This window comes from Rhynchophorus ferrugineus, unplaced genomic scaffold (genome assembly GCF_030347505.1).
Source record: "Rhynchophorus ferrugineus isolate W39M unplaced genomic scaffold, kcgeb_rfMv2 rfM6, whole genome shotgun sequence".
NCBI classification, from domain to species: domain Eukaryota; kingdom Metazoa; phylum Arthropoda; class Insecta; order Coleoptera; family Curculionidae; genus Rhynchophorus; species Rhynchophorus ferrugineus.
In genome coordinates this window covers 21,959,958-21,987,293 of record NW_027472585.1, presented here as the reverse complement: position 1 = coordinate 21,987,293, position 27,336 = coordinate 21,959,958, and the positions used below count along the sequence as shown (strand labels likewise).

Below are 27,336 nucleotides of genomic sequence, written 5' to 3'. Positions count from 1 at the left end.
AAATGTATAAATTATTCAAACGGATTTTTTTCAAATCAAATTGAAATATCAAAGAGAAATTGTAAAATTTGAGCTCTATTATGAAAAATCCGTATAATATATTTTATTTTAAATATTGTCAGTCGGTAGCCATTACTTTTTCCCATCTTTCAGGCACGGATTTCTTCACAAAGCAGCGACATAAGAGACGTCACGACTTCGTATGCCGAAACAACTAATAATCGGGAGGTGCAAGGCCTGAAAAATATGGCAGGTTGGGTTGCACTTCCCACCTTAATATTTCAAGGTTTTCGTTGTGATTCTGAAGAATAGCTTTGTTGGGCTTTTGCTGGTATTCCATAACTGAATGCATATCAATATCTCTTGGCTTCAGTTCATATGGCACAAAATGTAAAAAAAATTCTGCATACTCTTCTTACGTTCTTCATCATTGATTAGTGTATTCAAATCATCTTCTTCTTCAAATTTGTTTTGACTGTCCAGAATGCTCTTTGCCTTGGGTGTCAAAATCACCACTTTTGAAACGTATAAATTAGTATTCATATGTTGAAATCGGTAGAGCATAGTTGTCATTACTTTCACGCCATATTCGTTGATCGTCAGTCGCCTTTTTCTTCAAATAGAAGCAAAAAAGTAACTTCCTACAAAAGCGATTTACTCCGCACAAATTCAAACTTTTTCAGTGTACTCATAATCACTTTCTCATCATCATTAAGACCTGCTTCCCCTTAATTTATTTTATCTTCTTCCTATTATTTTCTACCATTTATTTCCTACCTATTCGCCTACTTTAGGACTTCATTAAGTTAAGAGACTTTAGCCTCTCATCGTAGGATATCGTGAATCTTACTAACGGTCATAATACCGTTTCTCTAATCCCCCCCTCTCCGCCAATTTTTTTATCTGCCTTGCATTTTATTTTATACCCTTTTATTTCTCTATTTTCGAGTTTGCACTTTTTTAATTATAATTGGTCCCCTTTTTATTAAATTTATCTTATTTGTTTTTTAATGGCTATAAAGATATTTATAAATTGATATTGTTTAACAGTTAAAGCGCTTTAACAGTGTTATTATTTTGTGTTATAATAAGCTGAGTACATATGTGTTATATTCAATGATGACATTTTACTACTATTATTTTGTTTATGTTCGCAACGATACTTAAGCATCCGATACTTACACAGGTATCCAAAATGAAAACCAAAACCAACTATATTTTTAAAAAAATATTCATGTGAGTATATATATAATTAAATATTTTAATTTAACTCACCTGCAAATATATTTTCATGGGAAAGAAACATGTCTAGTCAATCTAGTATAATTTTATTACAATTTTCGAGCTGAAAACGTTAACTATATATATGAGAACAGGATAAATATGACAAAGGATTACGGAAATCTCTCTCGTATTACGTAATGTTATCGTTCCTCACCCAGACCTCTCCATCGAATTTTCGTCGTGCCCTCGACGGTCGCAGTCAGCGCTGGAGCCATAAAATATTCGCCTGTATCAATTTCGGTTCAAGTCCACGGCAAACGAAATAAACCCTCGCCGAAGCGCTCTTACGCTCTTTCGTCTTGCATCTTTGCATCCGAGCGAAATTTGCAAGTGCAACGATGAAGCCGCAATAAAGACGCAATAGAAATAACCACGAGTAGGTCAACATTAAAAGTTCAATTTGAATAAGTATCTAGCGAGCGAAGGAGAGATCGTCACAAGAAAAGCACCAGATTTTGTCAGTTTTCCTATTTCTGTTGGTTTATTTTTGTTGACGAGGATGACGATGGAAAATGGATCTTGACTTGATCTGCTTCGTTTAAGAAATATTTTCAGTTGTACCGTCTGGATGCACATAAAATTATAGGGATTCCGTCTTATATATTAGGTACTTGCTCTTATTTTCTTCAGATTTATCTATTTGCGAGTATTCAAATTATTAAGGTAAAAAAACTGTTATGCAACCTAACCTAACTGTTAAATTCTATGGTTTTAATATGATTTTTACCTAAACTCACAGTTACCCATTGAAAAAACTTCATTTTCATACTATTTAGTTTTATTGTTTAAATTATTTCCGAAGTTTGCAGAGCCCACTAAACCCTTTTATGACCTTATGATGATGTTTCTCCATCATATTTTAACTATCAGTTTCGGTTTCAACTAATTAAATGCGGCGATTTTAACGTTAATCGTAAATCTTTGTGGAGGATCTAAAAAGTCCGAAAACAATTAATTTCAAAAGTTTTAGACGAAGACTCAGCGCAAGCTCTCAAGCTAATCTCAGATAGCTTAGAAGTTGAATCAGTTCCAAATATTTACATACATGCAATTAAAAAAAACGAAAAGGAGCAAAAATGGAAACCACGCGCAAATATAGTTTCGGAATGTTTAGGCAAAGCGTTTCATCACTTGCTATGTAAACAGCATCATTTTCTGTGACGTTTGCGACTGGCGATGAAAATTATGAAACCACAATAATCCCAAGCATAAAATTTCATGAGTTAGTTCAGGCATATCCCCATTGAGGCGAAATATTTGTCGTAAAATGAAGTTGGCCATATGATGGATTCCACCACGTATTTGGTGGGTTCTACAATGAATCTGTTATTGCGAATGTCTATCAACATCCCAAAAAAGGCCAGTCAAGAACGCGGTCACACGTAGAAAAAGTTCTGAAAGTTTCACTTTAGCAGCTCGAATAGGAGGATGTGCCGCACCGGACATACTCAACAGATATAGAGTTTTTGATTGCCACTTGTTCAGATCCTTGGATCATGACTTTACTGGCAAACATTTTCGAAATTCTGAATTTATGCCAAAATGGTGCAGATAGTAGTTACCAGGTGAGAATGCTGGAAATTATTTTGATTAATGCAATTTTTCTTAATAAATACCTTGTAAATTGAATAAACCAATGAGTGGTTTAGGAAAAATCAATGTTTATGATCTCTAAAAATAAAATATTCATATATGTATATATATATATATATATATATATATATATATATATATATATATAATTCTAATATCAACTTTATCTTTTTAAGATATGTCAAACCAACTGATATTGTTTCATTTTTGGGATATTAACTTTCTCTACATATGTATCGAATAACATATGCCAAAGTCTCAAGCTCAATCGAATAAATAGAAAATATTATACCATTATTTGTGTACCAACGTTATAATAATTGTAATCGTTATTTACATGCAATTATCTGAATGGAACCAGCTCCCGAAAATGGATAAGGGAGAAATTTTGGGGCTTTCTAAAATTAAGGTAAATCCATCAAAATAATCTATGTTATATAAAAATAATTAACCCGCTATTCAGTTTAATGTAAATTGGCGGTAAACATAATCTGTATGTTAGAAAATCTTGGAAAGTTGGAAGAAGTATCAGAATTATTTGCATCCAAGGTACAAATAAAGCTTCGATATATAAGTAAATTTGCAGTGACAGAAACAAATATCTGTTTTAGAAGGCTTTAAAATTAATTTTTATTTGTGACATAAAAAGATATGTTACCTTATTCATTATATCATTCCATTACCAACTATTCATTATATACCCTAAAACTATATGGTGTCTACAAATGATAATATTTAATTATATTTTAAAGTTCGATTAATATAAACTCCATACTACGGTCTTGGTCATTAAACCCTTTAACGAGTGCTCAGTGGTCAACACGGAGCCTATCTCAGAAAATATCCAGTTTTACCCAGTCTAGTTACTGGTGTAACTAGTATAGTTTATTCCTTACAGGATTTTTAAAATATAATGGTAAATCTTTATTAATTATTAGGGAAATAAATAAATAGTGAATATACATTTATTGGGAGAACATATACAATTAAGGGTTTTCCGATATAATAAAATTAATTCGATAGATTATTTCGATACACCATTTTCTATTTAAAAAGAGAGTATATAATCAATTTGCAGTTTGGCGTTCTTATATTTGATAATTTTAAAACGACCGAATTAAATCCGTTCATTTGTCAGGTATCATTTGATTTCTAATCTGATCTGATTTAAAAACACTTGAATCCTTTAAACCATCGAAAAACTTGCTTGTTTCAAAGGAATGTAGCTTAAAATGCTCCCTTCCAATTTCAACTCAATCCTTCGACTTGTTTGCAAGCTTTACGAACACAGATATATAAAATCTGAAATTCTATGTATAGCATAAAATACTTCTTGGATTAAATAACTTTAGTTATAATACATTGAATATATAGTCAATTTAAAATAGTATTGATACCGGAAACGTCACAATGCGTTTTTGTATGTAGTGGTATCCCCCGAAGGCCTAATCTACTTAATTAACAACTGTATATCTGAATAATGTATTTTACTTTGATTAGAGAGCATATTTATTTTTTTACGCTTTGTTTTTGCTTGTTTCGATGCAATGTATCCTTGTAAAGTCATGATAATATTACTACATTTCTCTTTAGGTTGTCCTGTTACTATCTGTATGCATCTTTCTGGATAGAATTACATTTAATCACTGCATCCTCCTTAATTCGTTTGCCATATCTACAAATCTGTTATTGTTATTTCTCTACACATACATGTTAACCAGACGTTCATGTATATTCTAAACAATAATGCACATGCTCATAAAGCTTTCACACTCTATGATACAATACCCTACAGTTAAAGTACATTAATTGTATACTGACATTTAGTGGTTTCCTCTTTCATCACCCTGTCTTGGTAATTGTCAGCACTGAATCAGAAACCAACATTCATAAAGTTTTATACAATCACAGCCACTTTTAGAAATATTAGTCAAATTAATAACCAAGCTGTTTATTTCCAATCTATTAAAAACTTGCTCAAGTTTCTACCATTTGTCAATTTCTTCTTCAATGTGTCTGATCGAGCTCATACAAACCGAAGGTGTTATTTTCGACAATGCCTCTTTTCATAAATCCAGACAGTTCTAGTTTGGATATCCTTCCTCGAGTTGACTATCTATTGTAATAAACCTTTGCAATACTCCATATCAACTCATATGGATCAAAAATGCAGTGAAGAGAGGGACACATAATACTCTGTTTCCATAACATTCAGTAATCTGATCTACTATGTATCTTTTCTCAGGATTATTTCTAAAAAACTAAATTACATAAAATGCTACTAAATATTTCATTTATATTTACCGAGTAATAATTTGAAATAGTTCATTCTTTAACATGATATCCTCGAAACTTGTTTTATGTACTTTAAGCCATTCCTTATTGCAGACTTTGTTGATGAAGTTGTTAGAACTTTCTCCACCAGTGTATATGTATGGTAGATATAGTGCATTGTACATAACAATAACTGATGTTTCCTCCAAGTTCTTTAAGAGCTGATTTTCAAACTAATGCAAAGACAAGTTATGGTTTATTTCTTCATGGTAGTCACACTTCGACTTAGAGAAACACTAATTCTGCACCAAGAATAAAACCATTCCTGTTTCCAGCTTTTTCCATGGACCTTTGTTGTTTTTATATTATATTTATTATTATCTTGCCATGAGCAACCCAATGTACCATACTGAAATATTTATAGCTCTTTTAAGCTTTTTTTACTCTTATATATTGATATAATTCTTCCTTGATTTAGTTATATGTTTTTAAAAATTGTATTATTTTAAAAGCAATCTCTGGAAGTTCAATTAAAACCCTTCGAGGGTTATCTTTACACCACTTAAATCATATACTATCCAACAATGTACTTTATATATTTTTGATCTTTTTGATTTTTATGGGTACTTTTCAGACTAACAATTTTCTCTGAAATAATTGTACTAAATTATTTTTCCATTGAAAAAACTACTTACTGTTTTATACATTTCATATATTTGATCTCTGAAAGACCAAGATTGATCTTGATTCGTCACCTGTTTAGCATAAACACGGTTTCTTTTTAACGAATTTAAGGTTATATTGTTTTTTATTTTTTGAGATATTTTAGTGACCGTGTCCGTACTAATATACAGTGCAGCTGCAAGGCGCAAAAAAATTTCTTCACCAAAAATCGCAACGACTTCAAATTTATTAAAACGAGCCTTCAAACAACATTTGCCGGTTTATAACCAGTAATTATAATATTTTGAAGAATTTTCGGAAGTTTGGCAAACGGACAACTTTTGCAGGCTCATTCCATTACATGTTCGAACTTCTCTAACAACATTCTATCACTTTTTAAATAAAATGACAAGGATAATATAGTCTGACTGTAAAACGAATTTACAACTTTAGACAGACATATGTTGACACTCGCGTCACTGCTATTTTGAATTGACTATATATTACTAATTTTAGAAGCCTGAATTTAGTTTGGTCATCTTTTTTACTTCAGGTATTGTTGAGACAAGTTAACACAACTATTATAAATGCGCATAAACCCTGCATTTCAACTCTATGACATCTAGGCCATGCTGCGTGCCTACGTCTGATGAGTAAATTTCTTGTAGCAGAATTTTTTATTACTAGCTACAACACGATATCCTTCGCAAATTCTGTAATGTGTGACCGAGCATCATGCAGGAAGATGGATAAAAAAGCTGTTCATTCCGCAACCTCAACCGATATGGGAGAGAAAGCATAGAGACAATAATCAGAAAAATATAAATGCAAATAACATAATAAATTTTCCTTTAGCCAGACAATCCCGAGAAAAGATGACAAAACAGCGTTTCAGCTTTCATTAATTCTGTTTGATTCTATTTTATGGTCCTGAACTCTCTTTTTTTTCTGCCGGTTTTATGTCGGACGACTCCGATAATAAACTGGAGTTTTCGTGTTTTAACGACGCTATTTCTCTGTTACAGATTCGTGGGAGGTGACTAAGGTGAAGACGGATCCGGGGATATTGCCGACTTTCATTTCGTCCAGTCAGGTGTTTAAAGTCAAGGATCAGGATACGATAGTGTTACCATGTGAAGTTGCCAATCCAGGTAAGATTCCTTTATTTAACTCCTTTTTTCCAGATTATCATATTTCCTAAAATAATAAGTTCAACAAGAGATTAGTAGAGAGGTCAAATTTGAGAAACAATTAATTAAAACGCATTTTGAGTACCACAGCCATATTAGATATTTGCACCATTTATCACCTACAAACACCTCACCCCATTACAAAACATATCGCTGAATCTTTTATTCATTAAGATTTCAACAATCTGTCCAATACGCAATAAGTATATTTGTGATTTGAATTACACAATGAAATGTAGAAAATTGCTTCAATAAACAAAGTACTGTACAATACAAATATATGAATTATTATTTAATTTAATTATTCCATTTTATCTTAAATACCATTCGTTATGTGTTCGTTAATAAGGTTGGATGGCAATTTGGAAATGTGGGCTTCATGAACGGAGGAGAACGAAATAAAACAGTGATGGTTACATGATGTTACAGTGTTTTATTGACTTTATTAAAAAATATTGGAAATACAGTGTAATAAAGCGGGGACATCACAGTGTTACCTGAAGAGACGTTTTAGCAGCCGATGATTGCACGTTTGAGCTGAACGATGGTCAGTGACTGAATGATACAAAGTACCCTTCAAAGATATCCCGGATTGATGTCTCAGGCTAAGATGTAAAATTCGACAAGCTTTAATGTTGCTATAGTAGAATACGTTTTTCTCTAGTTGCCTCACTGATATCGCGTATACTTAACTGCTTGGAGAATACATTACTATTAACTGACCCCTTTACATATTATTTGGCACTGCCAATTTGGACCATATGCTTTCTAGGTTTCAGGTTAATATCACGCAAAATAAGTATGCTAGAGACGTAATACCACTACTTTAGTACCAGACAAACTAGAAATACCGTACTATTCGATATCATACATCTAAACAAGCCCAAGAATTGACTTATACAGAAATAATCTGGGATAATATGGATAATATATATCTATGCCAATAATATATATAAGCCAATGCATTCAATTCATTTTCAACCCATGAGGTTGATGTATTATTAATGTTCGTTTCTTCCTATTAAATATCATTACAAACTCAATACCAGATATTTAGTATTCTTAACTTATGAGAGCATAGAATTATTAATGTCTACTGGAGCAAATTCTTCTATGCAGGTTGTACTTCTAGTGAGTAGATTTTGTCCAATTCACCTTAATAAGATATGTTTTCAACCACAAGTGGATTCTGTTGAAACGAAATTGAAGGGTCTTTGTGTCTGATATTGGACCCTCGTCAGATGATAAGTCATATTGTCAACTTGTGTTGCCTTTGTACTATTTCTGAAGAACAGTATATCAGCTGTATACACCTGCATATATATTATATATTCACATCAATGTGTGCGTTACCTTGTCTCACAGTAAATTGTTTCTCTGAATTATGTTGGAAATACGTGTGGGGTAGATGCTTTTTGGTTTAATTTGAAACTTTTAACTTGGATCATTGAAACTTTTATTTATTTGTCTGACCAATTTGTGAGCATATTTTATTGTCCCGTGTTTTTATCAGAAGCTTCAGAACGAAATCTCGAAACACATTTAATTATAGCATATGTCATGCCTAATTTTTAGATATACCGCAATAAGAAAAGTTACCATGCTGAATCGTGAATGCTTTTTGGATATATATATTTATGTAGTCTCATGGAATATTTGATAAATAAATCGCCATTGAATAAAAAGTGTTAATTTTTTTATGTTATTTTCATATGAAGATGTTCCTATATCTTTTTCTTTGTCAAATTTTCTTTGATGTGATGGATTCTTCTTCAATAACAGAGTGGTCAGACATCACTATTATCCATCTCTTTTATGTCCTGATGAAATCGTTCCCATTGCTTATCACTAGCATAAGTTTTTATATCTGTGAACTTTAATGCTCTTCAGACAACTAATAATTTTACGGAGGATTTTATTAGATGCGATAAGTCTATATTATGGCTATTCCAAATTAAAATTAACTTTAATAATAATATTAATCTTAAGTTAACATCCATACCTTAATTTCCCTCGCACTCATCGCTACTTTGACTATCAGACCCTACAAGGATACGTTTTTTCAGTTTGGCTTTTTATAAATGAGATCGCTAATACTTCTTCATGTAGGCCATTGTATGTGAAACTAGATACCATCGTCAATTTCGTTGGTATTTTTAATCTTATTTAAAGTTTCATACCACGCATTTTACGCTAGTTATTATATAGAACTATATAGTAATTTTTCCTTCATATTGTTCTTGAAGTCCAGATGCAGTATTTCAGACATAAACTTCAAGGATTTTTGTCTCTTCAATATCCTGATTACTTCATTGTTATCAAGCAGTTCGGCATTCTATGCACGAAATCTTCTTTGATGAGATTTTGCAAACCGTTTAATTTCTTCGATAGCCATTGGTACATTTAGATCTTTGAGGATATTCTCCTTTCTAATATATCATGGGAACTTCACAACGCTGCGAAGAACTTTCTTATAAGTTTGCTTCATGTTCTTAATTGATTTATTTATACTACCCCATAAATCCATTCCGTAGGTTCGCAGGATTTATTTAATGAAACAAATACTTTAATAGCTATCCTATATAATATATTCAGTATATTTTACTCATTTGTAGTCGAACTTCTTATACATAATCATATATCTGCTCAATGCTGGATGATGATGTGAAACGCTGACTAACATTAAAATGTATCTAAACTAAAATTATTTTCTTGTCATCGTGGTTTTACCGTGACACGAAAATTAAATAGCGGTTGGTGTTCGTTTTATTTTTAACTCTGTGGCGTTAAAAGTGTCGACACATCCTCGTTCCGACCAATTTAGCGACTAACACTCGCGACGGATATGAATTTCTCACCAGCGTATTACAAATTTCCATTAACCCTACAACTCTTTTCCGCCGTTGTACTCTTAAAACCACTTCAAACCGCAGATAGACAAGTTTTCCGCACGACATCCGCCAACTAATTTTTCAAAGCGGGGGCCCTCGCCAAAAACCCTTTTTGTTCACTCCTCTCTGCTACTCAGATGCATCCTCGTCATGTTTAGTAACCCGCAAACACTCACTTAGAGGCTCCTCACTCGTTCTCCTCCGCGCTCCTTGTCAGTTATTTTCCAAAGTTTTGCGATTTGTGCCTTTTTATAGAAACAGAAACCAGATTCCAACTTTTAGACATGTCTTGTTCACGTTGCCTTTTTAGTCAGTGCAATGCACTCGTTGGCAAGAGAACAGATTTATGTGGGATTTCTTGAAAATATTTTGTATCACCCAGTTATAGGAAACTTTCTCTATTTTAATGATAAATTTTTTTTTATATAAGACCTTACGTGAGACTTAATAATATTCAATAATATGTACTCAAATATGACTGAATAATATGACCAACAATTTTTAAATCAATTATGTGTCGCATTACGAAATAGAGTAACTAGTAGTTAATAATAATAATTAATATGATAATTTAAAAATTATACGTTATGTGATATTGCATATTAGAACATATTAACACAATACAATAACGAAAAATAGGCATTTTTCACAGTTAAGAATGTAGAAAAAATATTAAAGGAATGAAATTTAAAATCATTGAATCTATTAACTTATTGGCTGATGAACCATTGACAAAAGGCCAAGAGAGTAAAGGGACAAATATTATTAATTGTTTTAAGTAACATATTTACTAAAATACTCTGAATCAGATCATCGTATATATGATTATTCAATGGGAATATATGAATTTTGAAATTCTTTGATTTTAACACGTACATTAGAATAATAATAAACATAATTAGGTACTTCATTAGATATTTGCTACTTAGTTTTTATTAAAGGAATGCGTTTACAATCACTAAATTAACTATCAGCTTTTTAAAAGTTAGGTAAATAATTAAAATAATTGATATGGGGTCCAAATAATAACATATCACCCATTAAAATATATAAACTGTTTAAACATTTACCAAGTTACTCTGAATAACTCATAATTTCTCCTGTTTATCACATATAATCCAACTATGCAAATTACTTAGATAGTTAAATTTTCTCTGCATATTTTTATTACTGCGTTAAATTAAGGAATTCTAACTTCTTAAGTCATGACATTCGGTATATTCACATATATTAGGGTAAATTTAAATATTGCATTTTTCAAGGACTTTACATTATTATGACTATGCGAATAGGTCTAAAAATTCTCTTTGGAACTATCGTGTTGTTTTTACCACTTAGGAGGTAGCTTTACTACCAGTGCCAAAAAATATTAAGACAAAATTGTTGATATGTTGACGATAACTCCAGGAAATCACCAGGCTATGATTTAATAACAGGAGAATTACTGCAAAAACTACCAAGAAAGGGAATTATAAAACTCACCAACTTGATCAATACATCATTTATATTATGTCCCAGACATTTGGAAGATGCAAACGAAATAAAAGCCTAAAACCAACACAACAGTTTGTTTTTTACAAGTACTCAATAATTGATCAGGTCCACAGAATAACCGATGTTATTGAAAAAGCCTACGAAAGTAAAAATGTATATAAGCTCAGCTATATTTTTAGATGTAGCACAAGCTCTCGATAAGGTTTGGCATGAAGGCCTTGTTCATAAACTACAAAAAATGCTACCAAAATAACACACCAAACTATTAAAGTCATACATTGCAACCAGAATGTTTAGAGTTAAACAAGAAGAAGCTTACTCTACAATAAAAGAATCTAAAGCAGGTGTACCACAAGGAGGTGTACTGGGACCAATGCTTCATCTACTCTACACTTGTGATATACCACAAACGGAAAATATTACGATGGCTACATTTGCTGATGATACTGCGATTATAGTTGTCGGAGACAATAGTGAAGAAGCCTCAAGTAAGTGACAATATAAATAATTGGACATAAGCTTGGAAAGTAAATCTGTACATGTGCAGTACACCTATAAACAGACTGTACAAGCATAACATTAAATAATACTATCATTCCATAGAGCAACAACGCTAAATATCTCGGAATGAATCTCGATGCAAAACTTCGCTGGAAGGAACATATAAAGAAGAAAAGAAACGAACTGGAATTGAAATATAGGAAAATGTACTGGCTAATTGGAAGAAAATCACAATTATCAGTACATAATAAATTGCTATTATATAAGCTATTACTAAAACCTATATGGACATACGGAGTTCAATTACGGGGACGTTCTGCAAAGAGTAACATAAATAAAATACAAATTATTCAGAACAAAGTCCTGAGAGGTATTGTGGGTGCACCCAAATACTATAGGACTGATTACCTATTATCTGATCTTGTGTAGTGTTGTGTAGTGAGGTGCATATATTACAAATTTAGCAGTAACATGTATAAACATTACTTCACCAGAGACTGAGATAGGGCCGATGGGTCCTCTTAGTTATATACCTAGATTTGAGCTATCATAATTACAAATTGTAAGTTAGACGGAAACGACTACTAACAATATATTAATCAAATAAAAAAAATTGCGTAACTACAAAAGAGAAATAAGCTGTGAATGATGATGTGAGAAACAAATTGGTTTTAATGCACTTATACACTAAAAAGCACTTAACTGCTAAGGAATATTATAACCCAAGCAATTTTATAATTTACAACAAAGGCTGAGTACTTCTAGTTGCTTTATAAAATTTGCAGAAATGTTTCTCAATCGTTTCCCATCTGTGCTATCAAAAGGTAAACAATATAAAATCACCACCTTACTAAATTCCCTTTTTCAAATGAATCTACCTGATGCAAAAATTACTATTAAAGGAGTTAGACAAATAATATTATGAGAGATGTAAAAAGGGTATTCTCTAAAGAAGTGATAGACCACGATATTCCATTAGAACTCACAGGGAGTGTAATTCGTGCCAAAGTTTCAACGTTAGTTCTTTGAAAGAACTATTCCAAGTTAGCAAATGATAATATGTTTAATATTCAGCTAGACATGCGACATGATAGTGAAATACGTAGACTGACACTTTTAGGGCCATCCGATTAAGGTAAGATTCAGAGAAGATATTTTACACGGGAAAATACCTAATATAGTTTTGTATATAGTCAATTATATTATACTTACCATGATCATATCAGTGACCAGATTGTTGAATTATTTAAGATAATATTTAAAAAAAAATATATCAATGACTAATTCATTTTCATACAAATCTATTTCCGAAAATCTGTATTGATGTATAAATTAATAAGTTTATATCATTATATTTTCATCTAATAGGTCAATTGAAAATCCTCGACCTACCATAGTAAAACACATTTATTTGGCAAAACTAGGTTTTTTATTCAACATAATTCGCATTTTTTATTCACATAATTCAACATTCAAGTTAAGGGTGATACACTGATTATAGCGACCCTCCAACTTTTCAATGTTGTTTGTCGCTAGGGAACAGAACTGGAGAATACGGTGGATGAGGAAGCTATTCGAAACCCAATTCATGAATTTTTGCCATCGTTTTCACTAACTTGTGACACGGTGCATTGTCTTGGTGAAGCAGCACTATTTTTTTCTTAAAATGCGGCCGTTTTTCGAAGATTTTGTCCTTTAAACGGTCCAATAACACTATGCTGTTGATGGTCCTTCCCTTTTCAAGGTAGTCAATGAAAATTATTACATGCGCATCCCAAAATACAGATGCCGATACAGATAAAGATACAGATTTATAGGATTGCCAGCCGACTGTCGCGTTTTCCCACGCTTTAGAGTGGGTTCATCGTGTGTAGTCAACTCGGATGACTATCGATTGGACTTTAATTTAAGGTCTTCATTGATTTTATTATATGCTTGTAAAACTTGCATTCTTTTAAAAGCATTGCCTAGCAGTTTCATTTAGCCTCTACGTAGGATATATTTACACCATTTATATCCTCTATTACCCAAGATTATATGAAAGAAATTTGTACATTCCTCAAAGAGCATATCTCTAAGCTTTCTATTGATACTCTCCAGACTGAAATAATTTTATCAAATTATATTGATACTAAAAACTACTCAGTTTTCGTATGCATTTCATATAGTTGATCTTCGATAGAGCTGACATCCAGCTTATCTTGATTTTTCTCTTACTTGGTATAAGGACGGTTTCATTTTGGAGAATATAAGATTATGTTTTAATTTTTTTTAAATATTTTAGTGACTGTGTTAACACTATTATACAACGCAGCTGCAACGTGCTAATATTTTCAATAAATACCACAGCAATTGAATATTTATCAGTAAAAAACTTATACCTGTACGCATTTTACTAATAAAAAGGACCTCTATTATCTCATCTGTGTTGAAGTAACTGATTAGAGAAGCAATATATTATGTCTGTCTGTCTTCAGACTTTTCAACCAGAGTAATAATGAGCAGCGATTTGAAAACAACAAAACAAGCAAAGCGTTAAAACAACTTTCGCCGGTTTATAACCTGTAGTTTTTATAATTAACAGTTTTAAAAATTTTGGGGACGTTGTACAACCGGACGACTTTTATAGGCTGATTCGGTTACATGTTCGGTATTATTGCATTGCATCTCCTTTTAACTGGAATAAAATGAAAAGGAAAATATTGTCTGATTTCAAACGAATCTACAAATTGTGGCAGTAAATATATTAAATATTTTTATAACCTAAGTTCACTGTTATTTTGAATATAACGTACGTTATATTCTAATGCGTATTGTTTTTCTAAAGCATATGGGTCAGATATATAATAGTTATCACAAGAAACTCTTATTACAAACTGGGTACAGCAATTATTGGACCATAATATAATAAGTAAAAATAACTTTAATTTTCCTAGAAGGAAATTTATTGATGTAAAATTAGATATGATACTTCAGAATTTATATTATTACTTTTTCTTTAGTAACTACTTAACCAGTACATTAGAAATAATGTTATTAACTAAATAACTGTGTTTCACAAACTTCGTCGGAACATAGGGAACTATTCCGGCTTGGAACGTAGCAATCAAGCAACAGTAATTCAACGATTTCCGCTTCCGAAACGTCACTCGTCCAGTTAACAAGATAATAATTTGATTTATGACGAAGAGAAAGACCAACGAGAAAAATTGAATAATTATAATTAATTTTACTTCGCTACATCCGACGTGGTAAAGATTTATGGTCGATAATTAATCATCTTGATTAGCGTCATATTTCTCGGCCCCTTTACAAGGAACACCGCACCATATAAAAAAAAACGCTCGAAATCCGTCAAGTGTTTTTCACTAGAGCAACTTTCAAGTGGAGGGGAAGGATTTTATGATGTGTTACATACAGCTGCGTGAATATTAATGCTCCCCGGGCGGAATCTCCTTATCGTTGCCGAGACTTTCTTAGGCTTAAACTGATTTTGATTAAATTTTGGTTCAGTTTATGTGATTATACGGATTATTATTGTCTTAGCAAACATTAAGATATTATAGAAAATATCTTTTTTTTACATTTTTCTGATATCTACAATTACACTCGGTCAGTCTTTTTATATTTTATAAAAAAATCTTGTCCTGACAAGGAAATACATTGCATCACTAGTTAAAAAAAATACTAGAAAGATGTTGCGTGTTGTAATGACATCAAGTGTAATCACCGATGATTACTATTTTTGAAACAACAACAACAAAAACATGGAAAATGGTGCACGATAGTTGTTTCAGTGCTACGTAAAGTAAAAATTATATAGTTGTTCATATCTCAAGTAAAATTAATTTTAGTGAACACTATAATAACATAGTGTTGCAAGAAATTAAAGCGATTTAAAGATAAATTTGAAAATGCAATTCCATCAATTCAAAAATCGAAGTGTACACACTTCGCAAATACCTAGTAAACAATGTATTATCATATAACAAAGATTATTTTTTTGGTTCCAAAGTTATTGATATTAACTCAAATCCAGTGGCTCAATAAACATTGCAAAGAGCTAATTAATATGTTATGTTTATTTGCGTAACTATAAGTGAGAAATAATCTATGAGTGATGAAATAAGGAACAAATTATTTTTATATACTTTAGTAAAATACGTACTTATACACGTACATCTAGTTGATTTATCAAAAAATGCAAAAATGTGTCTCAATAATTTCTCATCTGTGTTATCGATAGATAAAAAAAATTACCCCTTTGCTAAATCCCATTTCTCATATGAATCTACCCGTTGCGAAAATTACTATCAAATAAATTAGAAAAATAATAATGTGGTAGATAAAATATAAAAATATCTCAATGGTTTTTTTAATATCTTCCTAATATCCACAATTGCCCTCTGCCATTTTTTCTTCATAATCCATAATAATACCTTCACCTATGAAGGAAATACAAAGCCTCACTAGTTCAACACTCTGCCCAGGGCGAAATTACAATATCTTATTTTTATTGTATATATTAAAAATGAAAATCCTCCTCCTATATAAAATATCTGTAGTTTCAATTTAATTTACAAACTGAAATGTAGTGACTTGACGTACATTTAGCCGCTTATTTACAGCCACATTTGGGTGACTAGCACTCTTTCACAATACCTAATATTAGTGTATTTTTTTTGGACCTGATTTACCAGCTGAAGAGGTTTCCTTGCTGATGTTAACTCAATTTATAAGAGAGGATTGCCCGTGAAGGCGCTTTATTTTGGGGTATGAGAACCTTTGACGGCATGAAGAACCGCTTTTGGGGGGATATTCTTCGTGGCTACCTGGTTGGGGAACGCCTCTGACAGGGATCTGATGTGGAAATTGTTGGAGAGAGCTGAGGTTGCATGGAATTTCTTGTATAAGGTGAAAACAAACCGTCTTATTTCTGGTGTGTCAGTTTCCCGATGAACTTGGAAATTTCTGACAAACCATGGCGCGTTTACCTGAGAAGTTTATTTTGCATTACCTGAAGCTTTTTCACTAGTTCCGGCCTGATAAGCCGATATCAAGTGTTAGATCCATATAACATGACGGGTCTGATAAGCAGCTTATAAAGCAAAACTTTAATCATCGGAGACAATTTACTTTTTCTACAGATTAGAGGGTTAAGCACTGTGGCGACTTCGTAGCCTTTGGAGATTGCTTTATTTATCTATGATGACCATAGGAACCTACGCTCAAAGATGAGGCCGAGCTATGTGGCTTTTTGTCGCCATGGGATTGAGACTTTTTGCACTCTCAGCTGGTAGGCGCGGATGTCTCTCTGATTATGAAAGATTATGGTCTGGGTTTTTTGGGTGTTGATTTGCAACCTCCAGAAATTTAACCATTGGACTGTGGCATTTAATTGAATTTGAAGTTTTCTTTGAGCGGCATCTGCACAACGGGAACTGGTGAAAAAAGCTGTGTCATCCGCGTATTGGGCGGTTTCCACATATTTCTTCATTGGGATGTCTGACATGGTGAGGTTGAATAATGCTGGGGCTAATGGGGAACATTGTGGGATTCCTGCATTGACTGATTTAGGACTGGAGAGTGTATTACCGATCTTTACTTGAAAGGCTCTATCCGACAAAAAGGAACGCATTAAAATTATCAGGTCTTCGGGTAAACTTGCTTCGATGGCTTTGTGTATTAGGCCGTCGTGCCAAACTTTGTCAAACGCTTTTGTTAGGTTTAAAAAGACCGCGCAGAGCTTGTGTTTTTTCCTCTTGGCGAAGTGAATTTCTGCGGTCAATCTATTGGTCTGATGTACACATGAATATTTGGCTCTGAACCCGGTATGATATGGTTCTGCTCAGTGAACCGGTTGGGTGCAAAAAGGATCGCTCTTTCAGCAGTCTTGGACATTGAAATAAGCAGGCTGATGGGCCTGTAGTCTGAAGGCGAAGAATCTGCTCCTTTTTTCGGAATCACGACTATATCTGCATGTTTCCAAATTTTTGGGAAGTGTTGCAGCCGCATGGTGGAATTTATGATGTTGGTTAATTCCGAGAGCTGCTTGTGCGCGAACTTTTTGAGTTAGAATACCGAAATTTCATCGTATTCAGGTGCGATTTTGGGTTTAAGATTGCTGATGATTTTTTGTAACACCTTTGGTGAAACTAGATGGTTTTTGAGATAGTTTTGAGGCGCTATTTTCCCTAGAGTGCTGGCCTCTCTGATGACTTTTTTGTTTTGAGTGACGCCACTTCCCTTTTTAAAAGGTAGGCATTCCCTTTGTTTTTCTAACGATTCGGCCAGGAGCTCGGCTTTTTTGCTGTCTGAGACTGCGAAGTTACCTGACCCTTCGGATTTCAGGGGAGGAATATCTTTTTGATTTTCCCCGCTAGAATTTTCAAGATTCTCCAGATGTCTGCTTTACTTTTCCACTGTAATTTCACACCTTTCACCCATTTAACCTCTTTATTTCAGATCTGCCGAGAAAAGACCAAAGTGACGTCTCATTTTACGCTGACGATTCACATACGTTTTACGATGTAGTCAAGTAGTTAATATTTTGGAATATGAAGGGTTACGCTCTGCGCGTCTCGCAACTCAAGATCGAGACAGCAACAATTCTATGACTGGGCAACGTCACGTACCTAGGTATCCACTTCAATCAATGGTTCGAAATTGGCATTCCCAAATTCAGAAAGCAATTATTCCGATTTACTATTTCCTCTTATCTGCCTTTCTAGCAGACTTCCCATCTTCATCAAATTCTCGTTTTACGAGATGATAATCCAGTCCGTCCTCCTCCATGGATCACGTCCACTTCAAGTTTATTACACACAACCAGGTGAAAAGGTTTCGAAAATAAGTTCTTCAAATATAAATAGCTTCAGAAATTAGTTTTACAAAATAAGCTCCTCAGAAGAATCTCAAGGGCCCCATGGTATGTCAGAAATAATCAAATTAATAGTGAAACTGATACTCCAGAAATCACAAACAACCGCTCAACCCAAGATGTTTTGAAAAAGCGCTTGTTCGTGAGCTTGTCGATATGCTAATCTCCTTTTCTTCCAGGCTGCAACGACCTCATCCATCGCGGCAGTCACAAATTTTACCCCCATACTACAGCATCCAGTCCTGTGTTTACTCAAGTTCGAGGATCAATAGTTAGTTTCACTATCTATTCTTTCGCCGGGTCATCGTGCCCAATAACGCGACATGTATTGGTAAGACCAGATGCAGTCCTACATCTCTGGATTTAGGTATGCGTCATGCATTCCACCTCCTCGTTTTAGGCGGTTACGTTTAAGGTTTCGCGTTACAGGTTTATGTTTAATTAAAGATTTCAGCAAAAAATTAACATATAGTACAGTTTTTCGGACAAATAAACCACACCAATGTTTGCGTGTGTGTAACACAGGTGTATGTACACCTCACCTGATGTTGGATTTAGGGTCTAGCAAGAACTAGAGGGCCAATATAATTGATAGCACTATCTATTATCATTATCATGATGGTACAAAAGCAGCTGTTTTTACCACCCTGTCTTTGAAGTCGTTAATCAAATTAACAATTGATCTATGGGGTTGGAGGTTGCTACCTGAACAATATGGGTGGGACTGTACATATCAATAGACTTACAAGAAATACATAATAAAGAAAAAGAAATAAAAGTTAAAATATACAATATATATTATTCAGTTTAATATATTACCGTTTTAAATGTCAAGTCAGCGTGCCACTACAGAATTTTACAAATTCGTTGAAATGTCGGTATTTACATAAATTCTTAGAAGCAAAAATTCAATTTTTTATGTTTCAAAATTATTTGATTCCACCTAGTTCAGCTAGAAAGTTAAAATATAAGTAGTAGCGAAGGTAAATAAATAATTATCAAGAAGTAATGGAGTGTAGTAGTTACAGAAAAAAAAAACAATAACAATATAGGGCGCTTGCAAAATAAAAATAATCTATTTAGTATGTGCTCTCTAGATTAATACTTTGTTAAGCACGTTATGGGCATTACGGATATCGCCCTCTATCACTTCATCACAGAGGTAATACGGAGCGGCGAATATGAAACGCAATACTTTGTTTTGGAATCGTTGAATGATTACATTATATTTGCTAATTGTACTCAACAGTTGGATTTTCACGGCGAAGTGGAAAAAATATTGACTTGTTCAGCAATATACTCTTATATACGTACAATTTCGATTTGCATCCGGCAAGCCAATGCATTTAGTTTTATTTCATTGATATTCACGTCTAGGCATGTTCTTTTATATAGCGAAAAAGTTACATGGCTAGATTTTTTTCATCGGGCCCAATACGCCAAGATATTATCCCAGCTGCATTTTATTAAAGTGTGTTAAGAGGCCTTTTGGTGCTATATTAATTTTCCTGAAATCTATGACAGTGGTGGTTATATTATTGGAGCTTGGTTTGTATATAATTTCATAAGTATTCTAGGCGCAGCGATTTGTATCTAAATATTTTCCTACAAATATTCCTACAGCTCTTGACTCTTAGTGAACCTGTCCATGAGAATTTGAGAAGTCCTCAGCCTACCATAGTAAAATAAATATTTTGGGCAAAATCACTTTTTTTTATTCAAAATAATTCCTTTCAAGGATGATACACTAATTATAGCGACCCTCCAAATTTTCTATACCATCTTTGTAGGACGATTTGTCCTTTGCTTCAAAACAGGCCTCAGTTTCGGCGATCACCTCTTCGTTCAACGAAAATTTCTTTCCAGCGAGCTTTCTTTTGAGATCTGAGAACGGGAAATTGTCTGAAGACCAGATCTGGAGAATATGGTGGATGAGGAAGCAATTGGCAGCCCAATTCATGGATATTTGATATGGTGCATTGTATTGGTGAAGCAGCACTTTCTTTTTCTTCAAATGTGGCCGTTTTTCAACGATTTCGTCCTTCAAACGGTGCAACCTAATTCAACGCTATGTAATTGTCGCTGCTGATAGTCCTTCCTTTTTCAAGGTAGCCAATGGAAATTATTCCATGCGCATCCCAAAATAGAGACGCCATAACCTTGCCAGCCGACTATTGCGTTTTTCTATTGCTCAAATGACTGTCAATTACGGAGTGAAATGATGGAGCCGTCACATTCGACATGGCATATATGTCATATGTCGACATGTCATTATCACATATCGACGCAAAAACTCGAGTTTATTACGCTTGCTCATCCTCACTTCTCCAAATCATCAACTCATCGTTGTTTTTGGTCAAAAGTGAGCTCGCGCGGCACCCACCTTGCATAGAGCTTTCTCATATCCAAATATTCGTGAGTGATATGATGTACACGTTCAGTTGATATCTTTAGAGTGTCTTCTATTTCATTCAATTACAATTTACGGCCATTCAAAATCATTTTGTGGCTTTTTGAAATATTTTCATCAGTAACAACCTCTTTTGGGCGTCCACCGCGTTCACCGTCTTCGGAGCTCATTTTACCACGTCTAAACTTAGCATACCGATCCTTGATGGTTGATTTTCCTTCCAAAAATCAATATTTTATCAACACGCGAAATTCCTTTTTATCCATTTTTTAAACAATAACAAAAGTTGCTTCACTCAAAATTCTATAATTCACACACTAACGATTCGACAGCTGCCAAACTTATACACGCATCTTTTAATGTTTAGGGCTAACTAAAGAATATATGGATTTAATTCTAGTAGCGCCATCTGTGTATCAGGCCGGGGACTTTTCAATTCACTTGTTATATGGATGAAGAATTTGTATCCCTAAAATTTTTGTTTAGTGTGCCTTACAAATAAATAAATTGCAATATAACGAAATACGCCCAAATCAAAAAACCAGGAATAGCCCTCAGATCGGTGACAAAAAATATTTAAATTAATATTTTGTGCTCTGATCGACGCGCTGTGAGCTTCAACTGTTATTCAGTAGATTATTCGTTTGTTTTGTGCGTAAATCACCCATAGACGCGTAGTTTTTAAAATCAAAATCTTACTCATTTGAAATATTAACATTTGAAAGGATTTTAAAACGGAAGGAGAGTGTGTTAAAACGTTATTAAACGAAGTTGTTTAATCTTATGTAGCATTATTTAAGATTTTGTATTAAATGGTTATGTTATGGCAAATTTAGATAAAAAGGATTAACAATAGTATGATCAGGTATGGTTATGTTTTATACATACTGCAGATACAAAAATTAATGTGCCTGCTTTAGCGTATATAGCTCTGAAGACAAAACCCACGACATTTGCAGAAATATCATCCTAAAGGCTTAAAATTCGAGAATAACAAAAATCTGTCCTATTTGTTTATAGAATATTTAGAAATTTGCAGCCTGTCTTTGATTTAATTTAATGTCCAGTGAACAGAGAGCAGTTAGGAAAAATTGTTCTTGCTTAAGGATGTTTATATAGAATATAATTTTACTAGAGGTAATTTTAAGGGTTATTAAGAGTTTTTAGTAAATCTTTGTGGTAATAATTTCTGATTCATTTCGGGTTTTATAAAATAAATGCATTTCTTAACAAAGCACTAACTGAATACTGCATAGAATGTTAATTATTCGTTTGTTGGTGAGGTGCTAGTTTTCAACAAGCATAAAAGACAAAGTGCAAGCCGTAGAAAATCAGAAGCAAATAAAGATAACTTATCTGGAAGGACGAGATCGGAGTATTTAAAAATTTAGGTAAAGAAATTATTCTTTTAAAAACCTAGTGTATCTATAGTTTTTGAAATATATATTTGAGGTGAGATATATGGATAAAACATAAAGACTATATGAATACATAACTAAAATAATGAAAATATAAAGCAGTTAAATTAATATAACTACATAATTTGCATAGATCGAACCGATAGGACAAATAGAAGAAATAATAAATTATTGGCAGTAAATTTATGAACATTTTAAAGCATTAATAAATTATATCATATATATGAAACTTTGATAATTTTCATTATCAAGATATAAAATTGTAAATGTTGCTGACCGTATGTCTTATCTATTTCAGGCCCATACGTTTTGGTGTGGAAAAAAGGAATAGCGGTGCTATCGGCGGGTAAAACTCTTGTTTCGCCGGATCCAAGGGTGACCCTTAAACCGGACTACAGCCTGGAGATCAAAGAAGTTGGACCGCAAGACGCCGGAGATTACGTCTGCCAGATCGGCACACTCGAACCGAGAGAGATTACGCACACGGTGGAAATATTAGGTGAGTGTTTCGTGCCGTGCGTGGCAGGCCCTTGACCTGACCGCGGGCGGGGGACGGCGGAAACGGAAAGAAAAAAGGGAATCATACCCGGACAAGTTCAAAGTAAGATCTTAATCCCGAAAATAGCATCTGGATCTTTTTTTGCTTGGCCGTATCTGGATAGAAGTTCATGCAACTTTTATATCTTTCGGTGCCGAATCTTTTTATTCATGTTACGAGGGAAAAAGATCAGTCTGTGTTACGCTCGTGACGCGTTTCCTTAGGTATATCGTTTAGTAGCGGTTTATGTGTAAGACGAAATATAAGAAAAGTAATTAATAAAATGCATTGCTGTGTAATAAAAAACATCTAAATTGGATATCTCCAAGGAAGCACAGAAAAAAGTTTTCTGTACAAATGTGCTTTGTACATTTTAGCTTTTGTGACCTATTTTCAATAAATATTGTCACTATTTCTGCTAGTCCTTGTGGCATATATTTATCCATATTAAAATTTGGATGACTACATAACACAATGGTTAAAGCTAAACAATAATAAACGTCACAACCAAGATCAAAATGATGAAAACAAGTGTATCAGTACAAAAACTTAAAGTGTCATTTTAAAATTCTAAATTTCTTTCTAAATTGTTGAAAAAGCACCGACCAGTTAGAGATTAGAAAGAAAGGAAGAAATAGTATAAAACATGCGCCAGAAGCGCAGACATTGACGTCATTTACCGTTTCCTAACCATCATTTCCACATTCCAATATTTGAGCTTCCTAGCACGATTCGATTTTATTTAGAATATTTATCTTATATGTCACAGTTAAATTATTGATTTTGTGCAACCAGCGTAAAGAAAAGTTAAATGAATACATTGAGCTAGGATCTATCAAGGCAAATAGCCACCCAAATTTTCCCACAATAGATGGGGCGAACTTTTATATAATTGAAGTGAGTGAGTATTTCAGATAGACCAAAAATGAAATATGGTAACGTATTGAAGAACATTAAGTAAACATGTTTTCACTATCATCTGGCAAGAAAATTAATAAGTGCAGGTATAATTCTAAGGTAGTTTTCCCAAGACAAATAAAATTAGTATTGTGGAAAACCTGTTGAAAAATGTTATTATGGTAACTGGAAGATTCGCATGCAAACATATTTGACAGGGCTATCAAAATATTCATTTTACAAATTTGATAGAAACTATAACACAAAAAAGGTTTAAATGAAATACATTTGAAGACAAATGTTTGATTTTCTTGCACTTTTAGTAGGTTTGTGAAAGAATAACTATATCCAAAAAATATCTTAATGACTACTTACTGCTTACTTTGTAATTTTTATGTAAACAAAATGTAGAAATTTTAATAGTAACCTTAAAATCTTATAAGCGTAGACAATTATAATACTTCATAAAGTGTTTTACAAAAATGTGATTCAAATGATATTCAGGTATGTCAAGATCTTCGGTGAATTCTTAATCTTGCTTAGTTTTTTTTTACTTTATATTGACTGCAGTAACAATTGCTTCATATACCGTCTGTACGTAAGTAATGTTCGAAATGTTCAACATTTATATTTGTCACAACATCAACAAACTTATCTGGCTCAAAAAACTTGATAAAATCACATTGTTTAATCAAATATATGCCACTTAACCTTTACCTGGTGAACTGTCGCACTATTTGTTATTCAGAGAATCAGATAGTTGAATAACACTTGTTAAAGACTTGAACTTAATTAGTATTTCTCTTTATATTTTGTGAAAATATGGTCATTATAGAACGGAAGTAAATATTCAGTGGCTTCAATTAGAACCACAGTTTTTTTATTTAGATGACATTCGACTCTTGTATATGCACTGTCTTCATGCAACTTTTTATGACTAAACCAGATATATTAATTATAATAATTATTATATATAATAATTATATTATATAATATTAATATTAATATGGAATATTATTTGTTAACTAGAAAATGAACAAATTATTAGGGACTATTATACACGATAAACAAAATATACGAAATCCAAACTAAAATTTTATCAACTATTATTTACCACGATATTACGTTAACAAGAGTTTAGACATAAGTAAAGCAGCGTAAAGAAGTAAATGCTTATATTAGAATGGTCTTATTGGTGTGAATAAATTCCGATGTTCAAATTATATTGGCTAGTTCACGCTTTTCAACGAAAATGTGTAACTTTTTTAGGATTTCCAGCCATGTCCAATTACATTAGGACACTAATAACATCGATACACGATATAATGTCTAACAATTACACAAAATTACTAAAACAATATATGAATAAAACATGTACCCGTACAAACCGTTCGATGCGACCAAAACAATTTGGTCACGCGCACATTTGGAGGGTTTTAGCGCATTTCAGATTTCAATAATTCAAAGGACAATATTTCCTTCTAGTAATTTTTTTCCAAAAATAATTTTAATTCCTTGTAAATTCGTAGAGTTTTCATAAAGTAATTTTTCATAAGACTAGTCATCTAACCTATTGCTTTGTCCATATTCTATTCTATATTCTATTCACATCATGTCGCCACTAAAAACTCCAATTGGCGGAAAAGAATACAGTAGAGAAAGCAAATTTTTCAATCAACTCGTCGTTGTTTTTGGTCAAAAGTTAGGTCGCGCGGAACCCACTTTGCACAGAGCATTCTCATACCCAAATATTCGCAAATTTTAAAATGTACACTTTCAGTTCATATCTTTAAAGTGTCTGCTATTTTATTCAATTTCAATTTACGGTCCTTCAATATAATTTTGTGGACATTTTTAATGTTTTCTTCGGTAACAAACTTTTTTGGGCGTCCACTGCATTCACCGTTTTCGGTTTTCATTTCACTACTTCTAAGCATAGAGTACCAATCCTTGATGGTTGATTTTCTTGGGCAGTGTCCGGAAACTTAGCATCAAGTGAGGTTTTTGCTTCAACTGTATTTTTCCCTTCAAAAAACAATATTTTATTAACACGCGAAATTCTTTTTTATCAATTTTTTCACAATAACAAAAGTTGCACAAACTAATGATGCGACAGCTGTCAAATTTATACACGCATCATTTGAGGGTTAGGGCTAACTAAAAAACATGGATTTAATTATAGTAGGGTCATGTATGTCAGGCCGGAGACTTCTCAATTGATCTATTATTAGGTGATGTGTGCCTATATTTTAACAATTGTTTAAACGACCGCTTTAAACAAGCTTTTACTGTGAACAAATAGCAAGATATATTGTAAGCCTTGCAAAATAACAATAACAGGCTGAATAAATCATGATCATTTATCAGCTATCCAATTATCGATAGATTTTTGCACTCATTCAGCATTTCGAAGCCGTGTGCGAGACAAACCATCTTGCATCTATGGGAACAAAAATGGTGTCTGGTGAGTATGCTGGTGCATTAGAACTTCGTTTTCGAGCTACTCTGCTGTATCTTCACTACTCTTGAATTGTGCGGCTAACGTTATCACGCTAGAAGTGACGTTCAATCTGTTTCATGACGCGTTACCGAAATCCATTCTTCTCTTGTCTAACATGAAATGAAACTTAACGACGTTGAGACCTGAAAATATGAAATATATATTGCTTAGAGCGTGGGCGGGCTGTTTCTTCAAAAAACCTTGCAACTTATTTCAGATTATTTTTAAAACTCAAATCGTTCTTGTCCTTAACCATTTTCAGTCTTCATAATTATTTAACTATTATTGAATACTTTACTGAAAAACGATGGTCAACAAATATACACAGTAGTATACAAGCACCTAACATAAATTCGTCGAGACATTCCCAAATTTACTTCATTGACAAGTTGACATATTTGTGGCACAATAGAGCTAAATTAACGTTCAAATAACTTAACGTAGGATGTTAGCTACTCTGTAGTGTCTGAAAGACCACTATTCTCGCTTCACAGCTATCATCACATTCTTATTATTTCCAGGTAGGTCATGACAATAGAATGAAACTGAATATCGCACTAGACATAACAAGAATACTGGAATAACAATGTTGAAACTGCTATACTTACTATCCCAATATTTAAAAAAGATACAAAGATACCAAAAATGGGTGTATTTTGTATGCCCTAAATGTATTTCTAAAAAATTACAAAACAATAATGTTGAATTCAGATTTATAATATCGGTATTATTATATCAGTAACCCTTAAACAGGTAAGTTGCTTGTATTTTGATTACTAGTTGTGTTTTTGTTTGCTAGTGTA

At 33.0% G+C, this 27,336-nt stretch overlaps 1 protein-coding gene across 2 annotated transcripts in view; it reads left to right on the top strand.

Moving 5' to 3' along the window:
* Positions 1–27,336, top strand: part of LOC143197864 (limbic system-associated membrane protein-like) — a 487,089-nt gene that overhangs the window by 295,916 nt on the left and 163,837 nt on the right. For both annotated transcript variants that reach the window (XM_076406625.1, XM_076406624.1), the window contains exons 2-3: positions 6,840–6,965; positions 22,897–23,097. In XM_076406625.1, coding sequence (XP_076262740.1) covers positions 6,840–6,965; positions 22,897–23,097 — 327 coding nt within the window. The remainder of the gene's footprint in view (positions 1–6,839; positions 6,966–22,896; positions 23,098–27,336) is intronic.